This window comes from Etheostoma spectabile, chromosome 2 (genome assembly GCF_008692095.1).
Source record: "Etheostoma spectabile isolate EspeVRDwgs_2016 chromosome 2, UIUC_Espe_1.0, whole genome shotgun sequence".
In the NCBI taxonomy this organism is placed as follows: domain Eukaryota; kingdom Metazoa; phylum Chordata; class Actinopteri; order Perciformes; family Percidae; genus Etheostoma; species Etheostoma spectabile.
Genome location: NC_045734.1, coordinates 23,490,114 through 23,506,487, shown reverse-complemented (window position 1 = coordinate 23,506,487; position 16,374 = coordinate 23,490,114). Strand labels below are relative to the sequence as shown.

At 39.1% G+C, this 16,374-nt stretch overlaps 2 protein-coding genes across 3 annotated transcripts; one reads left to right on the top strand and one right to left on the bottom strand.

Annotated features, from left to right (window-relative positions):
• Positions 1-83: 83 nt before the first annotated feature.
• Positions 84-14,056, top strand: tmc5 (transmembrane channel like 5). 2 transcript variants are annotated; one of them, XM_032528306.1, is made up of 21 exons: positions 84-384; positions 885-1,063; positions 3,327-3,535; positions 4,315-4,398; positions 5,962-6,078; positions 6,188-6,290; positions 6,698-6,779; positions 6,885-7,145; positions 7,760-7,902; positions 8,033-8,177; positions 8,994-9,146; positions 9,362-9,528; positions 10,207-10,282; positions 10,376-10,473; positions 10,585-10,680; positions 10,806-10,881; positions 11,386-11,519; positions 11,716-11,889; positions 13,036-13,114; positions 13,255-13,347; positions 13,429-14,056. In XM_032528306.1, exons 2-21 carry the CDS (start codon positions 993-995, stop codon positions 13,999-14,001), a joined length of 2,934 nt encoding a protein of 977 aa, XP_032384197.1. In that variant the 5' UTR covers positions 84-384; positions 885-992; the 3' UTR covers positions 14,002-14,056. The 2 variants fall into 2 exon arrangements, with proteins under 2 accessions (XP_032384197.1, XP_032384205.1); XM_032528314.1 differs by lacking the exon at positions 3,327-3,535.
• An 83-nt stretch (positions 14,057-14,139) lies between these two features.
• Positions 14,140-16,368, bottom strand: LOC116697032 (germ cell-specific gene 1-like protein). Its single transcript, XM_032528334.1, has 2 exons — positions 16,265-16,368; positions 14,140-15,659 (listed from the first exon to the last, which is right to left on the bottom strand). The coding sequence occupies exons 1-2, from the start codon at positions 16,363-16,365 to the stop codon at positions 15,431-15,433; spliced, it is 330 nt and encodes a 109-aa protein (XP_032384225.1). The 5' UTR covers positions 16,366-16,368; the 3' UTR covers positions 14,140-15,430.
• Between the last annotated feature and the right edge of the window lie 6 nt (positions 16,369-16,374).

Sequence of the window (16,374 nt, the reverse complement as noted above, 5' to 3'; positions counted from 1 at the left end):
TGCAATACAATTAAATTTAAGATTGAAGTGTGTAAAACTGAGTGCTAAGGGCATATCTACTAAGTCCTAATAAGGATGCCAATTAAAATTGCAACCTTAGGGGTTTAATTATTTTGTCACAACACAAAGTGTTCACATGGGATTTACACAACCAATTTAGGAGCAGTGGACTTTTACCTTTATAACTCAGCACACACATTTCCTGGTAGCCAGACAGTCCGTTTTATTTTACTGACGGTGGCTCTCAGGCTGATTCACAGGTCCTTTCTCAGGCTAGGTCTGCATGGACTACTAAAAAGACTCTTCAAAGCTTCTAAGCATCTGCAACTCTTTTGTCAAGACCATCTTCTCTAAATTCTCCAACCATCACAACAAATTTACCAGGTAAGCAGTGTTTGACAACAGAGCAGAATATGTCTTATCCGGATATATCCTTATCTGCACAGTGTAGTAAATCTATGACAGCCTATGTATGCTCACACTCTATTTGTAGTCCCACTGTATGAGCTTTTTCTTTCTAACTTCCATTGTTGATTTGTGAGACTTTAGTTTTCTTTTCATTAAGAGATTTTCCTATTCTGCCACGCTTCAGTGGCTCTGTGTGAGAACCATAGACTATGTGGTGGAAACCAACCCTAATGTATGAATTAATGATGAACAGATTAAGGACCCGGAGCTTAAATTACACATGCTTCTCCCTGACAATGTAGCTGTCACTCTGAGCACAGAAAGGCACTTGGCCTCAATACGTTATGCTACCTATTTAGGTTATATTAAAGTTGACGTAGTAACTGAAGCCTCAATACAACATGTAATGAAGGCATGCACTCTTATATTTCTCATAACACTACTATAGTCATCTAAAGAGCAGTTCTGTTTTGTAGTTTATTACTGGAACCTGACTGTACACACATCAAAAGATTGAAGAGTGACTGCGACAGGGTGAGTTGTTGTCTCCAAAGAAGAGCCAAAGGATCAATTTGAAGGATCTCATGACAAGTTATAGCAACGGGGCATTCTTCAACCCTGCCTACCATGACAGCGAGACTCTGGAAATTGATAGGTTTGTGCCAATGTAAAAACAGCAAATGTGGTTTTGTCTTCAAATGTGCATGCGTGAACCATTTATCCTGAAAAAATTGCTTCCCTCATTTTAATGTATCAAGAAATGTGTTTGAGTGAGGGCTGTGTTGTTTGAACATCAAAGGGCATATTGTATGTGAAAATGAACAGGATGTTCTCAAGGAACTGACGGCTGTGGTTCCTTGGCTGAATTCCAGGCTGTAAGAGTGATTCAATTTATTTTTCACCTTTTGGGTAAAAAGTATAAGGTCTAAAGACTGATGGTTTCTAAAAAAACATGATAGTAAACTTTAGAGTTTATTGGTCTCAAAAACTTAAAGGTTCTATATTATGCTGATTTTCAGGTTCTTACTTGTGTTCTGAGTTGTATTCTGTTTGAATGTTCAATACGACTTTATGTTGTCATACTCTCTGTCTCGTTATATCTGTATTTCTGACTAAGGACTGTGTGCTTTTCTTTGAATATTGAGCGTTTTGATACTTTCACATTATTGATATAGCCGCTAGACGTGGATAGCTCCCTTTTTACAATATTACATTTAATTCTGCACGTCCTTGTAGGATATTTTATCCTTAAAATTACTTTCAGGGAAAAAAAAAAACTCACCTCCACGTTAGTCATATCCATGACACTTAACTATAGATCAGAAATGGCATAAGTACTCACTTCCTGTAGTCAAGTAGAAGTACAGATACTTGTGTTAATAAATACTCTGGTAAAAGTAGAAGTACTGATTTAACTTCTTTCCTCAAGTAAAAGTAACAAAGTCCAGGCTTGGAAATTTACTTAAAGTATAAAAGTAAAAATAACCTTGCGAATGACAACCATCTTTTAGAGTGCAAGCTGAGAAACTTCAGTGGACATGGAGAACATGCTCTGCCATTGGCAACATTTTAAACAACATCACATATATGATATATATGATTACTGTGACAGAGACTGTCACTTCAAGTTAATAAGATTCTGACTGAGTTGCAAGATAATAATTTAATTGTGATTCTGTGAGAAGTCACAGATCCAGTTTCTCTTTTTTAAGCTTCCCCCTAACATTTAAATGAATCTACATGTATGTGTGTGTGCTCAAATATGGCTTCTGGAAAGAAAATAAAGGATAAAATATGAATTACTAAACAGGCAATAATTAATAAGTTCCCTATGTTTTAGAATTACGCAGCACATTCGCCAGGAGTCATTCTTGATGCTCTACTATCTCAAACATCTCTCTCAGATAAGGACAAGGATGATTGGGAATCTGCCGAGTTGTCTTGTAGTGGTGCATCAGGTGCAACGTACTGTAAGTGCCTACTGCATTGGCAATTAGATTGAATTTGGCATTGACTACTCAAACAATAATAATAGTAACTCCAGTGAAATTATTTGAAACTTGTTAGTGAGGACTAGATTAGGACTGGATTTCGGTTTCCAGTTTCCCCCCTCAGGTGTGTCTGTTAGAACACGGACGGAGACAACTTCTCTCTTTTGATGCTTTATTACAATCAAACAGTACAAACACGGGCATGGGCAGCTCTGCTATGGCTGTGTGTCTGTGTGTGTGGTTCTATAAATGAACAAATAACATTGTAAAGGCTTCTATACACAATGCATAGGAATCATATATGCTAGCAAATAATAACAATAAACCCACTATTAAGTCCATTATCTTAATGCAGTGTAGCCTAACTGTAGCATGTAAATAATGCACCTCAAATACAAATGTGAGCGCACAAACAACAAAATCACGAGCTAACTTACTTGAAACACAGACCAACACAACAACAGGCTAAATGAACAACATCAGTTATACTACTTACAGTTCTCAAAGACACACACACACACACACACACACACACACACACACACACACACAATCTCAACTGGTTATCCTCTGGACAGCTTTTTTCTGACATGACGACCTTTAGTACAAAACTAAAGTAACAAGCCAATTTTGTAAAATGTGAGGAGTAGAAAGTATCGATATACGTGTTAAAATGTAAGAAGTAAAATTATAAAGTTGCTACAAAAATAAATAGTAAAGTAAAAATATCTGAAAAATCTACTAAAATACAGTAACGAATTATTTGTACTTCGTTACTTCCCATCTCTGCTGTAGATTAATGATCATGACTTGAAATTCCAGTTCCTTCCTTGAATTGATAACCCAAGTGCCCCAGTATCATAAAGTATATGACCTCAATGATCTACCTTTCACGTCACACATTATTCGTTCCGTGTGGTCTCTTAGGTCTTCCAGCAAAACCCACCACGCTAACCCTTATGCCGGGGGTGACAGGGCAGTTGCACATTACTCGACTGGTCCGGCCAGCAGTGATCATGCTGCAGGCAGAGTACCTTGGGGGGGCTGGCAGGAGGAGAGCTGGAGGGGGAGGGAAAGCATCCCCATGGGCCTCATCTCAACGCGCCCCGGGAGTCCTTCATGGCAGCATGACCTCAGTGAGTGGCCAAGCTAAATCTGTTGAACTTGGGCCGATGTTCTCAATATTTTTTTCTGGCCAAGAGCTCCTAACAAGACAGAGAACATACCAGGGCTCCTAAATGGTCCTTGGAATAATTTGACATAGCCACTTTTTTACACTTCTTTTGTCTTAGTTATGTGAAAGGACAATACAAACAATAGAGAAATATATTAGAAAGATATTAGACAAATTTCTATTAATTGCCCGTGCACACGCTGAGTAAGGGCGTTGTCTGAAACATCCGTTGTGTGGCAATCAAATTGGAGTGCTGTCCTAGTAGCTTTATTTATGATTATTCACTTTTAGGATCCAGCACCCGGCCTTCAAAGCTTTCTAAGTATCTTAGTGAGTTGAGCGTGTGCAGTCCTATTTTTAAACTAATTTGCAATAATTATATTTGCAGAGTTATAGATTTTTTAGATTATAATGTAATCTATGAACTCTAATAGATTTTAAAAAAGAAATGTAAAAATATGAAGCATTTTGTAAAATAAAACATTTTTTATCATGATAAATTAAATTAATTAATCTATAGTCAGTGTGCTACAGACCCCACTATGAATATCACTAGAACACTATTAAGTCTGTGTATGCATTCTTATGTCTACACTCTTTGTAATCTGTCATGGAATAACAACAAGGGTATTTGTTGTTGACTACTCAGACTATGTCATTTGGCTCACAGTATGTGCCTCTACGTGTTGCTAAGTGACACTTTTGGTAATACTTCTACTCTATCTTCTCACTTTTATTCAGATCACAGTAGGCCTACCTTCCAAATCCCACCTGGCTCTCAATATGATCTATCCACTTCTGTCCGCCTTCCTTCTGCACCATCAGGTAATAGTTAAACTAATCTTACTTCATGGATAATAGTTTCTTTTTTACAGGTATTGTAAGCACTCACACTGTTTCTATGGTATCACTAAACACACACAAAGCTGTTCAGTGCGTTACAAGGCAATCATTTAAAAATGAATGTGACATTTAGGTTGAATTATTGACTTTTATTATCAATCAACTTAGCAAAGTCCGACTGGATAATTATTAATTGAGCTACGCACAACAACTGACAAAGGAGACAAGGAAGTTGGCAAAGAAAATAACCAGAGTTAAAGGGTTGTGGGGAAAAGGTTGTGAAAGACATCATCTATAGGAAATGTGTCTGTAAAAAGGAATACGTGGACATTTAGTGACTGGTTAAATGCAATGTGTCCTTTGTGCTGTACTGTAACAAAATTATTGTACAACAATCACATATTTAGCTTTCAGTTTAAGTGTTTAACAGTTTTAGCCATAAAAGCAGCATAAGATAAACTAAGATAAAATACACCTTTATTGACCCCCAATGGGGAAATTCTGTTCTTGCAGCAGAACAATAGAAACAACATAGAAAAATATGGTTTAGTAAAAACATAACAGAAATAATTAATAAGATAGATATAATATAATATAATACAGAGTAACAAATAGAAACTATGCAGAGTATTTGGAGACAGATGACCATAAATATGAAACAACACATATGACGTGTCACTCTCACTTGCCATTTCCAGATGGAACCATATGGCAGCCATCTTGGGTCAAGTTTTAGACTTGCTGCAATTGGAACCGCAATTTCTGTAATTGTAAAATCTATACATGGCTTACCCTTTTAGTCCAGAATGAACTAAAACTATTAGATAGATTACCATGAAATTATGATTAAACAATCACATATTTCTCACGATGAACTGTGATACCTTTGGTGATACAGTACTTTTGCTTTTTGCGTAGCACCATCATCAAATCAACATTTTAATTTGTCCCATACTGTCCAAATGCCTGTCAAGACATTTCCAGCCACATTTGTAATTGTTGTAATGCTGATGAGCAAATGGTAGCAATGTAACACACTAAACTAAGGTAGTAAACATTGTATCAGCTATACAGTAGCATGTTAGCATTGTCATTGTGAGTATGTTAGCATATAGTTTAGAGCACTGCTGTGTCTATTTACAGACTCACAGAGCCATTGGCATGACTATAGACTTGTTAGACCAGTTTTGTTTAGTTTGTGTAACTTAATTATACTGTAATTTGACTACTGAGCCAACCATTTATGAGGTAGAGAAGGGCCCTAACACCTTATATGATAGTTATAAAAAAAAAAAATGTTTTTGTGCTTAGTTGGCACGGTAGTCAAGCTACAGTGCAACAGCTATGTATTATAGGTTTTATCTGGAGTAAAGATAATGTAAGGTCAGTGTTATATATTAGCACCCACATATTGCTCATGCTGCTATCAGCTGTACTTTCAATCAGTGTATTTACAGTATTTACTTTTACAATAACTGAAAGTAGTTAATCAGGAAAATATGAAAAGGACAAAATTAAATCTCTTCATGTTTTTGTTTCGTCCAGGTAACACGACAGTGAGATGGAGGGGAATGACAATGAGAAGGATGAGCATGTTTCCTAACGGGGATCCTACCCATGTAGCCTTCACAGAGGACGCCATCAGGAACGAGATGGAGAATGGTAAGGCAGGTGTCGGATTGGGATGTGAAGTGTGACACTTGATCTACATTCTGCATGGTAGTCTGTGTAAAGATAACAGCAAGAGCTCTTGACCTCTTTTGTGTGACAGAGGAACAAAACTTGGTCAAGGAGCTCGTTGCCCTGTCAACACAAGACCGAATTCGGGCCATTCGGGACCTTCCGATGAGCGTTGACGAAAAGAAACATATCAGGTGGGTCTTGAATGACAAGCAGTTAAAGGTTATGAGCTTTGTTGTCAGCGTCATTCTAGGCATTGCGTTAACCGTTGCACCCTGCCGAGAGCCATCAAATAAGGATGCATAGACAAGGTGACACTGTGTTGCAATATAGATTACTGGAGGAAAAGTTACGTGCACAAACACAAACGCACAAAAAGAAACTATTAAAATGTCAGAAAGTCATCAATATATCAATCTTTTGCTGCATTTTCCGTTGGGTTTTGTGTGTTTTTCACTTTGCGTAATTTCTGTATTTGCTGCACTTTTTTTTGAATGAAAGTGTTTTGGGCCATTGCAGCGTGTTTACTCTGGTCATCCACTGTAGATTATGCCACTAATTTCATTATCACACCAAATAATGTTCAATATGACTTCCACAGGAGCCAAGTGCTGGCATTTAAGTCTTCCAAGCAATCTCGCCAGTTCACGTGTTTTGCAGATTGCTCTGAGAATGTGTCACTGGTAAGTAAACAATAAGCTGCAACGCCGTACTTAAGCCCTTTTGAGTACAGCCATCTTATTGACAACCTATGTTTGAATGCTTCATGTCACAAGTTGTTTTCTCAGTCTTTCCGCAGGTGCGGCTACAGTTTAAGGTCAGCCAGGCAGACCCTGGAGCTGTGGCAAGGCATCATGAAGGAGATTGGTGGCACTTTTGGCACCAGTGTCCTCTCTTATTTTGTGTTCCTCAAGTGGCTACTTATGTTCAACATTTTCTCCTTCCTGGTCAACTTTGGCTTCATCACCATCCCGCTGCTTGTTTCTGACCCCTCACCCAACATACCTCCCAATGTGAGCTTCAGAGGACTGGAGATACTGACTGGAGCTGTGAGTGGAGGCTCTTACCACACCAAATACCTTTTTGTAAAGGCACAAATGTTCAAATGATCTCAAATATGTACCACATAAAAAATATTATTTTGAAGCTGCTCTAATCAATATTTTTGAATTAAGAATGTATGAAATTACGTGTTATGTTAAAGAGACACTTTTATGCATGACGCCACAAAGAATTATCACCCGACTGCAGTTCCCCTCAGCTTTACCCAGCCTTTTTAAGCATCTTTCAGCTCATTGTTTTAGTTTTCTGCAACACTACCTGCCCATCACCAAGTGGCAGACAAAGTTGGCAGCTGGTGAGCACATCAGAGCATATTTAGCTGCTAAAGAACCAGATATTGCTCTCTGGATGATGACCTCAATATGAACTAAAATAAGAGTGGATATTGGATGGACATTTTCCAGAACTTAAATTCAAAATGAATACCAATGTTACTCTGTGTTTGCGGGATGTGTAAATAGGCCACTGTTTTCTAACTTGTTAGATATAATAACTTTATAGATATAGTAACTTTACAGCTAAATGTGCTGCTCCCAAGTGACCAAAAATACAGTAACAATGTTTTTTTCAATGCATAGTAAATGTGTTTTCTTTTCTCCAGGGATATTTCCAATACACTGTCATGTACTACGGTGGCTACAGCAATGAAACCCTGGTGGATCCGGTAGAGTACAACATGCAGCTGGCCTATTTCTTCACCATTGCAATCTACATGGTTTTGTGTGGCCTTGCACTTATCTTTAGGTCAGTCCAGTTGTAACTATGGAATGCAGATTACAATATTTGGGGTTTATTGTACATTTCCTTGAATTTTCCTTGTTTAACAGAATTTTGAATAAAAACAAAAATCATGTTACCTATTTTCCTCACGCAGCATGGCCAGCTCATTCAAGAAGAACTATGTACTAGCAGACCCATCTTCAAACAAAGCATGGCAGCTTCTGAGCAGCTGGGATTTTAGTATTACCAATGAGAGAGCAGTGAGACAGCGCAAGAATAATCTACGCGTCCAACTCAAGGTGACTATTAGTGTCTGTTATAGACCCCCTTTTGTCAATCAAGACATCAAGTGAGAAAAGAGAGAGGTGTTTTATAATAAGATCATTAGTAACACTTTACAATAAGGTACACAAAAATGTGGGTAGTTACTGAGGAACGAATGAGGAATGAATGAGTAATGAATGGTTAGTCAATAATTAATTACGGATTGACTGTGATTCAAGCACTAATGATTAGTTACTGGTTAACAGAATGGTAGCTGCTGTTAAATGAATGAGCAACAAATGGTTAGCTAATGATTAGTTACTGATTGAATGTGATTCGAGCACTAATGGTAGTAAATGCTCAATTTATCATTTCTTAATGATTAACCATCGCTGAGTACCAATGGTAGTTAATGCTAACCATTTGTTACTCCTTCATTTAACAGTAGCTACCACTCTGTTTACCATTAAATAATCATTAGTGCTTGAATCAGTCAATCAGTAACTAATCATTAGCTAACCATTTGTTACTCACCTCACAGTAACTACCTACATTTTTGTGTACCTTATTGTAAAGTGTTACCGGATCATTTCATCTACATATCGTGAAATATACTTGAACAATCAACTCTGAAGGACATGTTTAATATATACAGTACATAATTAATTAAAATTGTCAACGTACTCTAAGCTTTGTAGTTACTTTTTGGATATCAGCTGTGACTGTCTTTTATATTTCCACAAAAAGCTTTCAACAAATCTCAAACACTCAGAAGTCAATTCCTGTTTAAAGACACATTAAGCACCTCATTACTTTTCATCGCCGTGTTTGTCCTCTTGCCATCTCTTCAGGAGTCTTTGTCAGAGAAGGCCCAGAGGGAGCTGCTAACCCTCTCTGAAAAGCTGAAACACTTTGGGGTTTATCTGGGTTTCTGGCTCCTCTCCACCGGCTTGGCTGTTGGTTGTGGAGCTACTATCTATTATCTCTGCCAATACGAACAGCAGGTAGGCTACACAAGTCAAGATTAAATAATTAGTCTCAGTTTGTTTGCATTTGTAGAAAAAACTGTATAGGGTAACTTTCTGGCACTATAGGTATTAGGTCTTTAAAATCCATATCGGCATACATAAAAAATTTGCAACTCAGCAGCGCAGGGTTTGATTAATTCATTCAGTGTTTGTTGTCATCTTAAGCTGACCTCCATCTTTTATCCTTATAGCAGGCAACAGATATTTCCAACCGGTCTCTGCTGCAGGAGGCCGAAACTCTTCTGGTTCCCTTTGTGGTGTCTCTGATGAATCTGGTTGTCCCACTCTTCTACTCCCTTTTCAACAAGTTTGAGCACTACTCCAGCCAGCGCAGACAGATCTACGCTCTGGTAGTCAGGTTAGATAGCAGCAACACATGAATAAAAGGACATAAGATGGAAGAAAATGTACATAAAAGGAGTTAAGACATTTTGTGAAAATCACTTACATGCGTTCTTGCCAAGAATGAGATGAGAAGATTGATACTATACTGTCATATTTTATTTTATTTAATACAAAGCTGAAGCTTAGCTTAGCTTAGCATAGCATAAAGCCTAGAAACGGAGGAAAAAGCTAGCTTGGCTGTGTTTGCAGGTAAAAAAAACTGCTTGAAACTCTGGAAGAACAGCAGGGAGAGGGGCAAGAAAATGAAACACATTCAAAATCAATTATTTGTGTCAAACGTTTTTGACCATGTTGTGTAACATGCACAACAAACAAATATAACTGGGACCACTACACATTTAAATTATTATGTTTTTTATTTAGGTTATACTAACTATAACGTATCGTGTGGAATTTCTTACCTTTGGAAAGAGCCAGGCTAGCAGGGTCTACCTGTTTCTAGACTTTATGCTAAGCTAAGCTAACCGCCTGCTGGCTTCAGCTTCATATTTACCATGTACACACCAGAGTGGAATCAATCTTCTCATTCAATACTCGTCAAGAAAGCAAATAAGCATATTTCCCAAATTGTCAAAACTATTTCTTTTAAGTGTCAATAATGCGTGAAATCTTTTTTTCTCCTTTTCCACAGAAATGTTTTACTCAAGATGTCCATTCTGGCTGTCTTGTGTTATTACTGGATGAATGTGGTGGCAAAGAAGTTTTTGGTATGTTTGATAGGGATTAACCCTTAATTGCCTAGTTTTGCCAATAGACATTGGTTTAGACAGTCATTTGTGAACCTACTGTGTTCTCTACAGTGTTGGGAGTCCATGGTGGGACAGGCTTTGTACCGTCTGGTCATTTTTGATTTCCTTTTCCTGATGCTGGGATCATTCTTTGGAGAGTTTCTTAGCAAGTGAGTATAAGAATATAAATTATAATAAAAATAATAATATAAATTAAAAGTAATAGAAATGGGGTAGGTTAACCTTAGATGTAAATCATATTCATAATTTCTCTGTAACAGTGTGATTGGAACACGACTACTACCACGTCTGGGGGTTCCAGAGTTTGACGTAGCCAGAAATGTCCTCGAACTCATCTACGCACAGACTCTGGCTTGGTAAGAACAATATAACACTTACTACAGGATGCACCAACTCAATAGAATTAAAATCAAAGTTTGTGTTTTCTGTCCTGGTCTCAGTGATAATTTACTATTAAAAGTTCTCTATTTTCTCTCCATAGGATTGGAATATACTTCTCTCCTCTGCTGCCAGCCATCCAGATCTTCAAATTGTTCATCTTGTTTTATATAAAGAAGGTAAATGAATTGGCCGTAGGCAGATACAATGCCATCGCAGCCTGAGTTGCTCTCCAGTACTGTTTTGGGTTCAGGTTACGCTATTGCTGCACCTGGTTCAATAATTGATTTAAATCCTTTCATCACACTGACAGCATGCTTTATTGTGTGTTATGAAAAAAAACAGGTAGGATTTGGGATTTATGGAAGAACCCTTTCAGTTGTATTGTACCAAGCAAGGTTAATCAATGCTAGAGTAAATGAGTTTGGTATGATTGGTAATTTGACCCAGGCTGGATCTGGTGTTGTTGAATGTTTCATGAACATGAAGCAATGCAATTAAAAGCACTGGTGAGATCTTTGTGTTCTCTATAATGGAGTGAAATAGATATGAAGGTAAGGCTGAAATGAGCTCATGGTTTTGTAAACTTTAATATTGTGATATTGCAGTAATAATGGGCGAAAATGTGGTATTTATGTTGTGTGTCTTTGGTCATCTAAGTGTGTTTTGTACCACTTCCCCAGGTCAGCCTGACCAAAAACTGCCAGCCTCCGCGGCGATCAGGCAGAGCAGCTCAGATGCAGACCATCTTCATCGCCCTCCTCTTCTTCCCCTGCTTTGTGGGAGCCCTGTCCATGGTTGCATACACCACCTGGAGGTACGGGGCATGACCTATTTTGACTATTATAAACTTTGATACCACAATAACAGCTTGGAATTATCTTTACATGAACAAAATTGTGACAAAACTCCAACAATACCAGTTTTTGACACATGCTGCATACTTTACCAGTACACAAATCCCCACAAACCGAACCTCAGTCTTGTTTTGTCCACCTTGTCCTCCTCTGTAGACTGACTCCTTCAGGAGAGTGTGGCCCTTTTCGGGGACTCAACAACACCTTCAATGTGGTTGGAGTCTGGATACATGATCTTGAGACGATCCCTGGTTCTCAGTGGGTCGTATGGATCTACGAAAATGTCATCAGAAGTGAAATCTTCTTCTTTTTTGTCTCACTCATCATTATGTAAGTGCATAGTTCAGGTGCTATGTCGTGTATGACATAGCACCTGACATGACATGTTGTGTGAGCCAGAACAGGAGAACTATCAACCACAGTTCATTGTCTTTAATTGTTATGTGCTGCTCAGACGTGACTCTTAATGTTAAAAAAAAACAATCTCACCTCAATCTTATCCAAAATCAAAGTATTGGATGAATCAGAATTTGGACATCATGGTTCAAAAGTTAAGGGATCACCGAACAGAATTCCATGGCTTTTTAATACATGTTGTAACATTGCCATGCTGCTTTTGGGGCTGAAAAGTATAAATTATTACCATCAGATATTTTGTTTTTGAATATTTGTAGGCCTACAGGCTGTATTGATTTCAACATATTAATGGAATATGAGCATACATGAATTTTGTAGTATGTTTTGTGTTGAAGGAATCCAAAATAATTAAAGCTTAGTGCAGTACTTTTTGATATTATTGAACATATGTCTGTTACATTCAACCCATTGCCAAATGAGTTGCTACAAAGCTAATAAGACGATCAGCGCCACACAACTCCGTTTGTATTTCTCAGTATAGCTATGTTCAGAAGATTGTGTTGTCCGATAACTTTCCCGCGCAGAAGCTTGAGTGAAGAAAATTTATGTTTTTTTAATCCTCCATGTCCTCCTTGGCTACTAGCAACTGCGTGGAGGATGGGTGGGGGCGTTTGTGCGATCACGGAAGGCTTGTATCATGTGGATGCGCCCACAGTGTTATTGTCATTACTTAGAATTCCTTTATTAATTCCTCTAGCTTTAAAAATCTTACTAAGAAAATAAGTAACTGAGGCAATGTGTCAACAAAATAGGCCAGTAGGTGTGTTGTGTATGTACATTTGTGGTAGTCTGTCCAAATTTCCAAAGCAGTAACATTTTAGATAATTTTTTTTCAAGTTTGATAGGACATTAAATAATCAGTGTAGATAAATGATTCCATCATGCAAGCTAAACATGGGGCTCAATTCAGCAACATAAAAACTACATACCAAGCAGTCACAATTTTGCAGTGCCCTTGCTGACATGTATTTGACTAATAAAACATAGGCTGCGAGTGTGTGTGCACTGATTTACAATAGTTTCTGTTATGTAATTCATATTATAATTTTTCCTTCTCAGGGTCATTATATATATCTTCTGGCAAGTCATTCAGGGCCGTGAGCAGCTTATTGGTCTACTGAGACAACAGGTTGTAAATGTGAGTGTTAAAACTTCCTTAAAAATGTGCTTTTGTATGTTTGTCCATTTTGTATGCCTGTTTATCACATGGCTGCATTTGAACTTAATTCCTTCTCTTTCTTCCCTTCTCCTGTTTTCTCTTTCTTTTCCTTTTGCCAGGAAGGAAAAGACAAGTCCTTCTTGTTAGACAAGCTCCAGAACCTCCAGAAATCTCAGCCTGACAAAAAATCCAAACAGAACACTCAAAAAAAGGTTTGTTGTGAACATTCTTCCATGCTAATTAATCACCTTTCCACTTGAGATTTGTTATCAACCTCGCTCCATGTCCTTCAGCACACCAAACAGCGTTTAGATGAACTCTCCTTGGGCGGTCAGTCCAACTCAAGCGCCATGGTTCAGGCATTACTTGTCCACCAGCTGCTTGAAGAGGAGGAGAGACGCGACACTGGCGGAGTGCCCGTTCCTGCCGACATCTCCACCTCCAGCGCTCTGATTCAGGCCATGTTGGCACGTCAAAGAGCTTACGACCAGGATGGAGACGAACACCTGTCATCCTCCAGCGCCCTCTCACAGGCCATGCAAGCCAGGCAGAGGGCAGAGGGTCAAGAGATGGATGAATACTACACCACAGGTTTTTCTGAAAATCCTATCAACACATCCAGCGCTGTCGCACAGGCGATGCAAGCCAGACAAAGAGCAGAGGAGGACGGAGCAGACGACCTGCCATCTTCTGTGTCGAGTGTTATGATGCAAGTCATGCAGGCCAGGCAGATAGCAGAGGAAGAGGACAGGCCTGAGTGGGTCCCAGCTCCCACACAAAACCCATCTCCCGCTGGCTCAAGCGCTCTCATACAGGCCATGTTGGCCCGGCAGCAAGCCCAGAATGAGTACGATGACGGCTACTGACCAAAGTGCTCTGAGGGGGGGAAACAGAACAGAAAGGAAAAACACATGACTGAAATCATTGCAAAACATTCAATCCTGCTGCACACCTGATGTACAAGATAGCTGCTGTGGCAGGGCTAGAAGAGAGTGCAGGTCCACCTCTTTGAGCACCTTTGGTTTTTTTTACCAATATACTTTAATAGTATGTTTCTATGACAGTAGTTATACGCCTTGTGAGATAAATGAGTATAATAATATATATACACTAGGCCTGATTTTGTGCCATTTCTAATGTAATTTCTGTAACATAAACAGCAGTTGTTAATACTGAATAGTATATATTCTCTGTGAAATGTAAATTAACCCTAGGTACAAATAAAAGAGTCCAAAACAAATGTGTCATTGTATTACATTACATTTTAAGAAATTGCTTTTGAAACCAAACTATGTTTGCCAAAGTAAGACAGTGTCTGCAAACTCAAGTACATTTACCACAATAAATTGAGAAATTGAAATGTAAATTTGCTGCCCTCTGTAGGGAGCATGAATACAATGCCACGGAATAATAATTGAGTTTTAGGTTTTTTCAAACAATAACTGGTGGACATGTATAGGCCTTAGTGGTCCCCTAATGCTGTCCATCAATGTGGCCCAGGACACATTGGCATATATCCTGCTAAAAGAATGTGACCATATGTGTCCTACAGCTGTCCAGTGATGACCAAGACACATGTTAATGCCAGGTCTGAACAGGGCCTCTGTTACTCCCAACATGAACAACAAACCCACAATTAAGGCAGTGTTAAAATGAACCAGTTGGAGCTGGTGGTTAGCGGTTTGTCCCATACTAGTCTTTATCCACAACATTACACTTCTGGGATTGTTTAGGTGCCACGGGAAATTCTACCGGATGTCTTTCCTTTCAGTCAGACGTCCGTTTCCTTCTGCTTTCTTTATGTTAACATTTTAAACTCCGGTCGATTTATGAGGACCATGGTTAACTGCTCCTCAGAGCTCTGCAGGGTAAACGAGCTAGAATATCTGTCCAATCTGAGTTTTCTGTTTCACAACTGAAACAACATTTGAAGGTACATATGTTCCACCAAAACAAGTTGCTTCCTGGGCAATTTTGCAAGAGGTAGTTGCTATGTTTGGCAAGTAGCGCAGCCTCACACAATTGTGATTTGTTTAAAGAAATGCCAACAAACCAGAACATGTTTTCTCCCATCCCAGAATGCTGTGTGGACTCGCCAGACCCTCCTCCACAGTGCTGTGTAGGAAGATCTGGCGATGCGAGACTAGTCCAGTACTGAGTGGCAAACACATCATTACAACAGCGTGTTCATCCATCAGGTTGCCACACTAAGAGGAATGCCACCTCCTCCTGTCCTGTCCCGTTCAGCACTGCTCTTCCCCCAAAGATGTTGGAAGGTCACTCAGGTCCAGAGAGTCAGCCGGTATGAGTGTTTTCCTGCCACTTTTCAAGGTCTGGCTTGAATAAACCTCCATTGATTTGGAGATGGAGTGCAGAGAGCGTTCCTGGAAATATCCAAAAGCCTCTTGTGCGTGCACCTTGCGGATGCTTGCGTTTGTGCCTAAACTCGATGACAGTCTTCGTGTAGGAGTTGAGGGTGGTGACTGATGCGCCCATGCAGCAGGTGAAGGATGCCCAGGCCATGCTGATGGAAAACAGAGAAAAAAAAAGAGAAATCCACTTTGTAATTCAACACGTGGTGACTCGGCTGTTGGCTTTTGTGATGAAAAATTGCGAGCACCCGTGTATGGACACAATTCAAATTGCATTTGGACCTTTTTCCCTCAATATTTATTGTTTGCTGAGATTAGTGTCAGTCACTGACAACTCCGTCTGTTCACTTTCTGACAATCAAATCATTGTCTCATGTAGTTTTCACTAGGGTTGGTTAATGCCTAAAAAAGGTCAAGAATTGTTGAGCCTCTAAAACAACATTTTCAGCATACTGTGCATATTGTAAAGGAGTGAAATATCATCCCCTTATGCAATTCCAATCACAACTGTTTTGGGGCTTTGGACACCAAAGCCTAATCCTGCCATAGCATGAGAGCTTTGGGCTTTTTTCATTAGAAACAGTGATGCTGGGGACTGTTTGGGGCTGCTACATCCTTAATGGAATCCCCTCATCTGGTCTCCTAATGGGTGATTTGACTTTATTTATATAGCAGTGCTTCATTAGATATTGGTAAAAAAACAAAACATAATATGAGTATGATCTTTGATTTCTGCTGTGTGCCTGTGGAGTCATACCAGAAGGACCAGCCGTAGTCCCAGTTGTAGGGCCTCCAATCAGGTGGGCCGAGGCTGACAGTCACCTGGAAGACCTGTGTGTACATCACATGAGCGACCATGCCAAGAAG

What these genes read in the sequence shown, in the direction of transcription:
- tmc5 (XM_032528306.1), top strand. Translation starts at nt 993, where the DNA reads ATGACAAGTTATAGCAACGGGGCATTCTTCAACCCTGCCTACCATGAC. An exon ending in CCTTCCTTCTGCACCATCAG is followed by an intron (nt 4,399 to 5,961) that starts GTAATAGTTAAA and finishes TGTTTCGTCCAG; the next exon opens with GTAACACGACAGTGAGATGG. An exon ending in TACGCACAGACTCTGGCTTG is followed by an intron (nt 10,681 to 10,805) that starts GTAAGAACAATA and finishes TTCTCTCCATAG; the next exon opens with GATTGGAATATACTTCTCTC.
- LOC116697032 (XM_032528334.1), bottom strand. Translation starts at nt 16,365, where the DNA reads ATGGTCGCTCATGTGATGTACACACAGGTCTTCCAGGTGACTGTCAGC. An exon ending in GACTACGGCTGGTCCTTCTG is followed by an intron (nt 15,660 to 16,264) that starts GTATGACTCCAC and finishes GTTTTCCATCAG; the next exon opens with CATGGCCTGGGCATCCTTCA.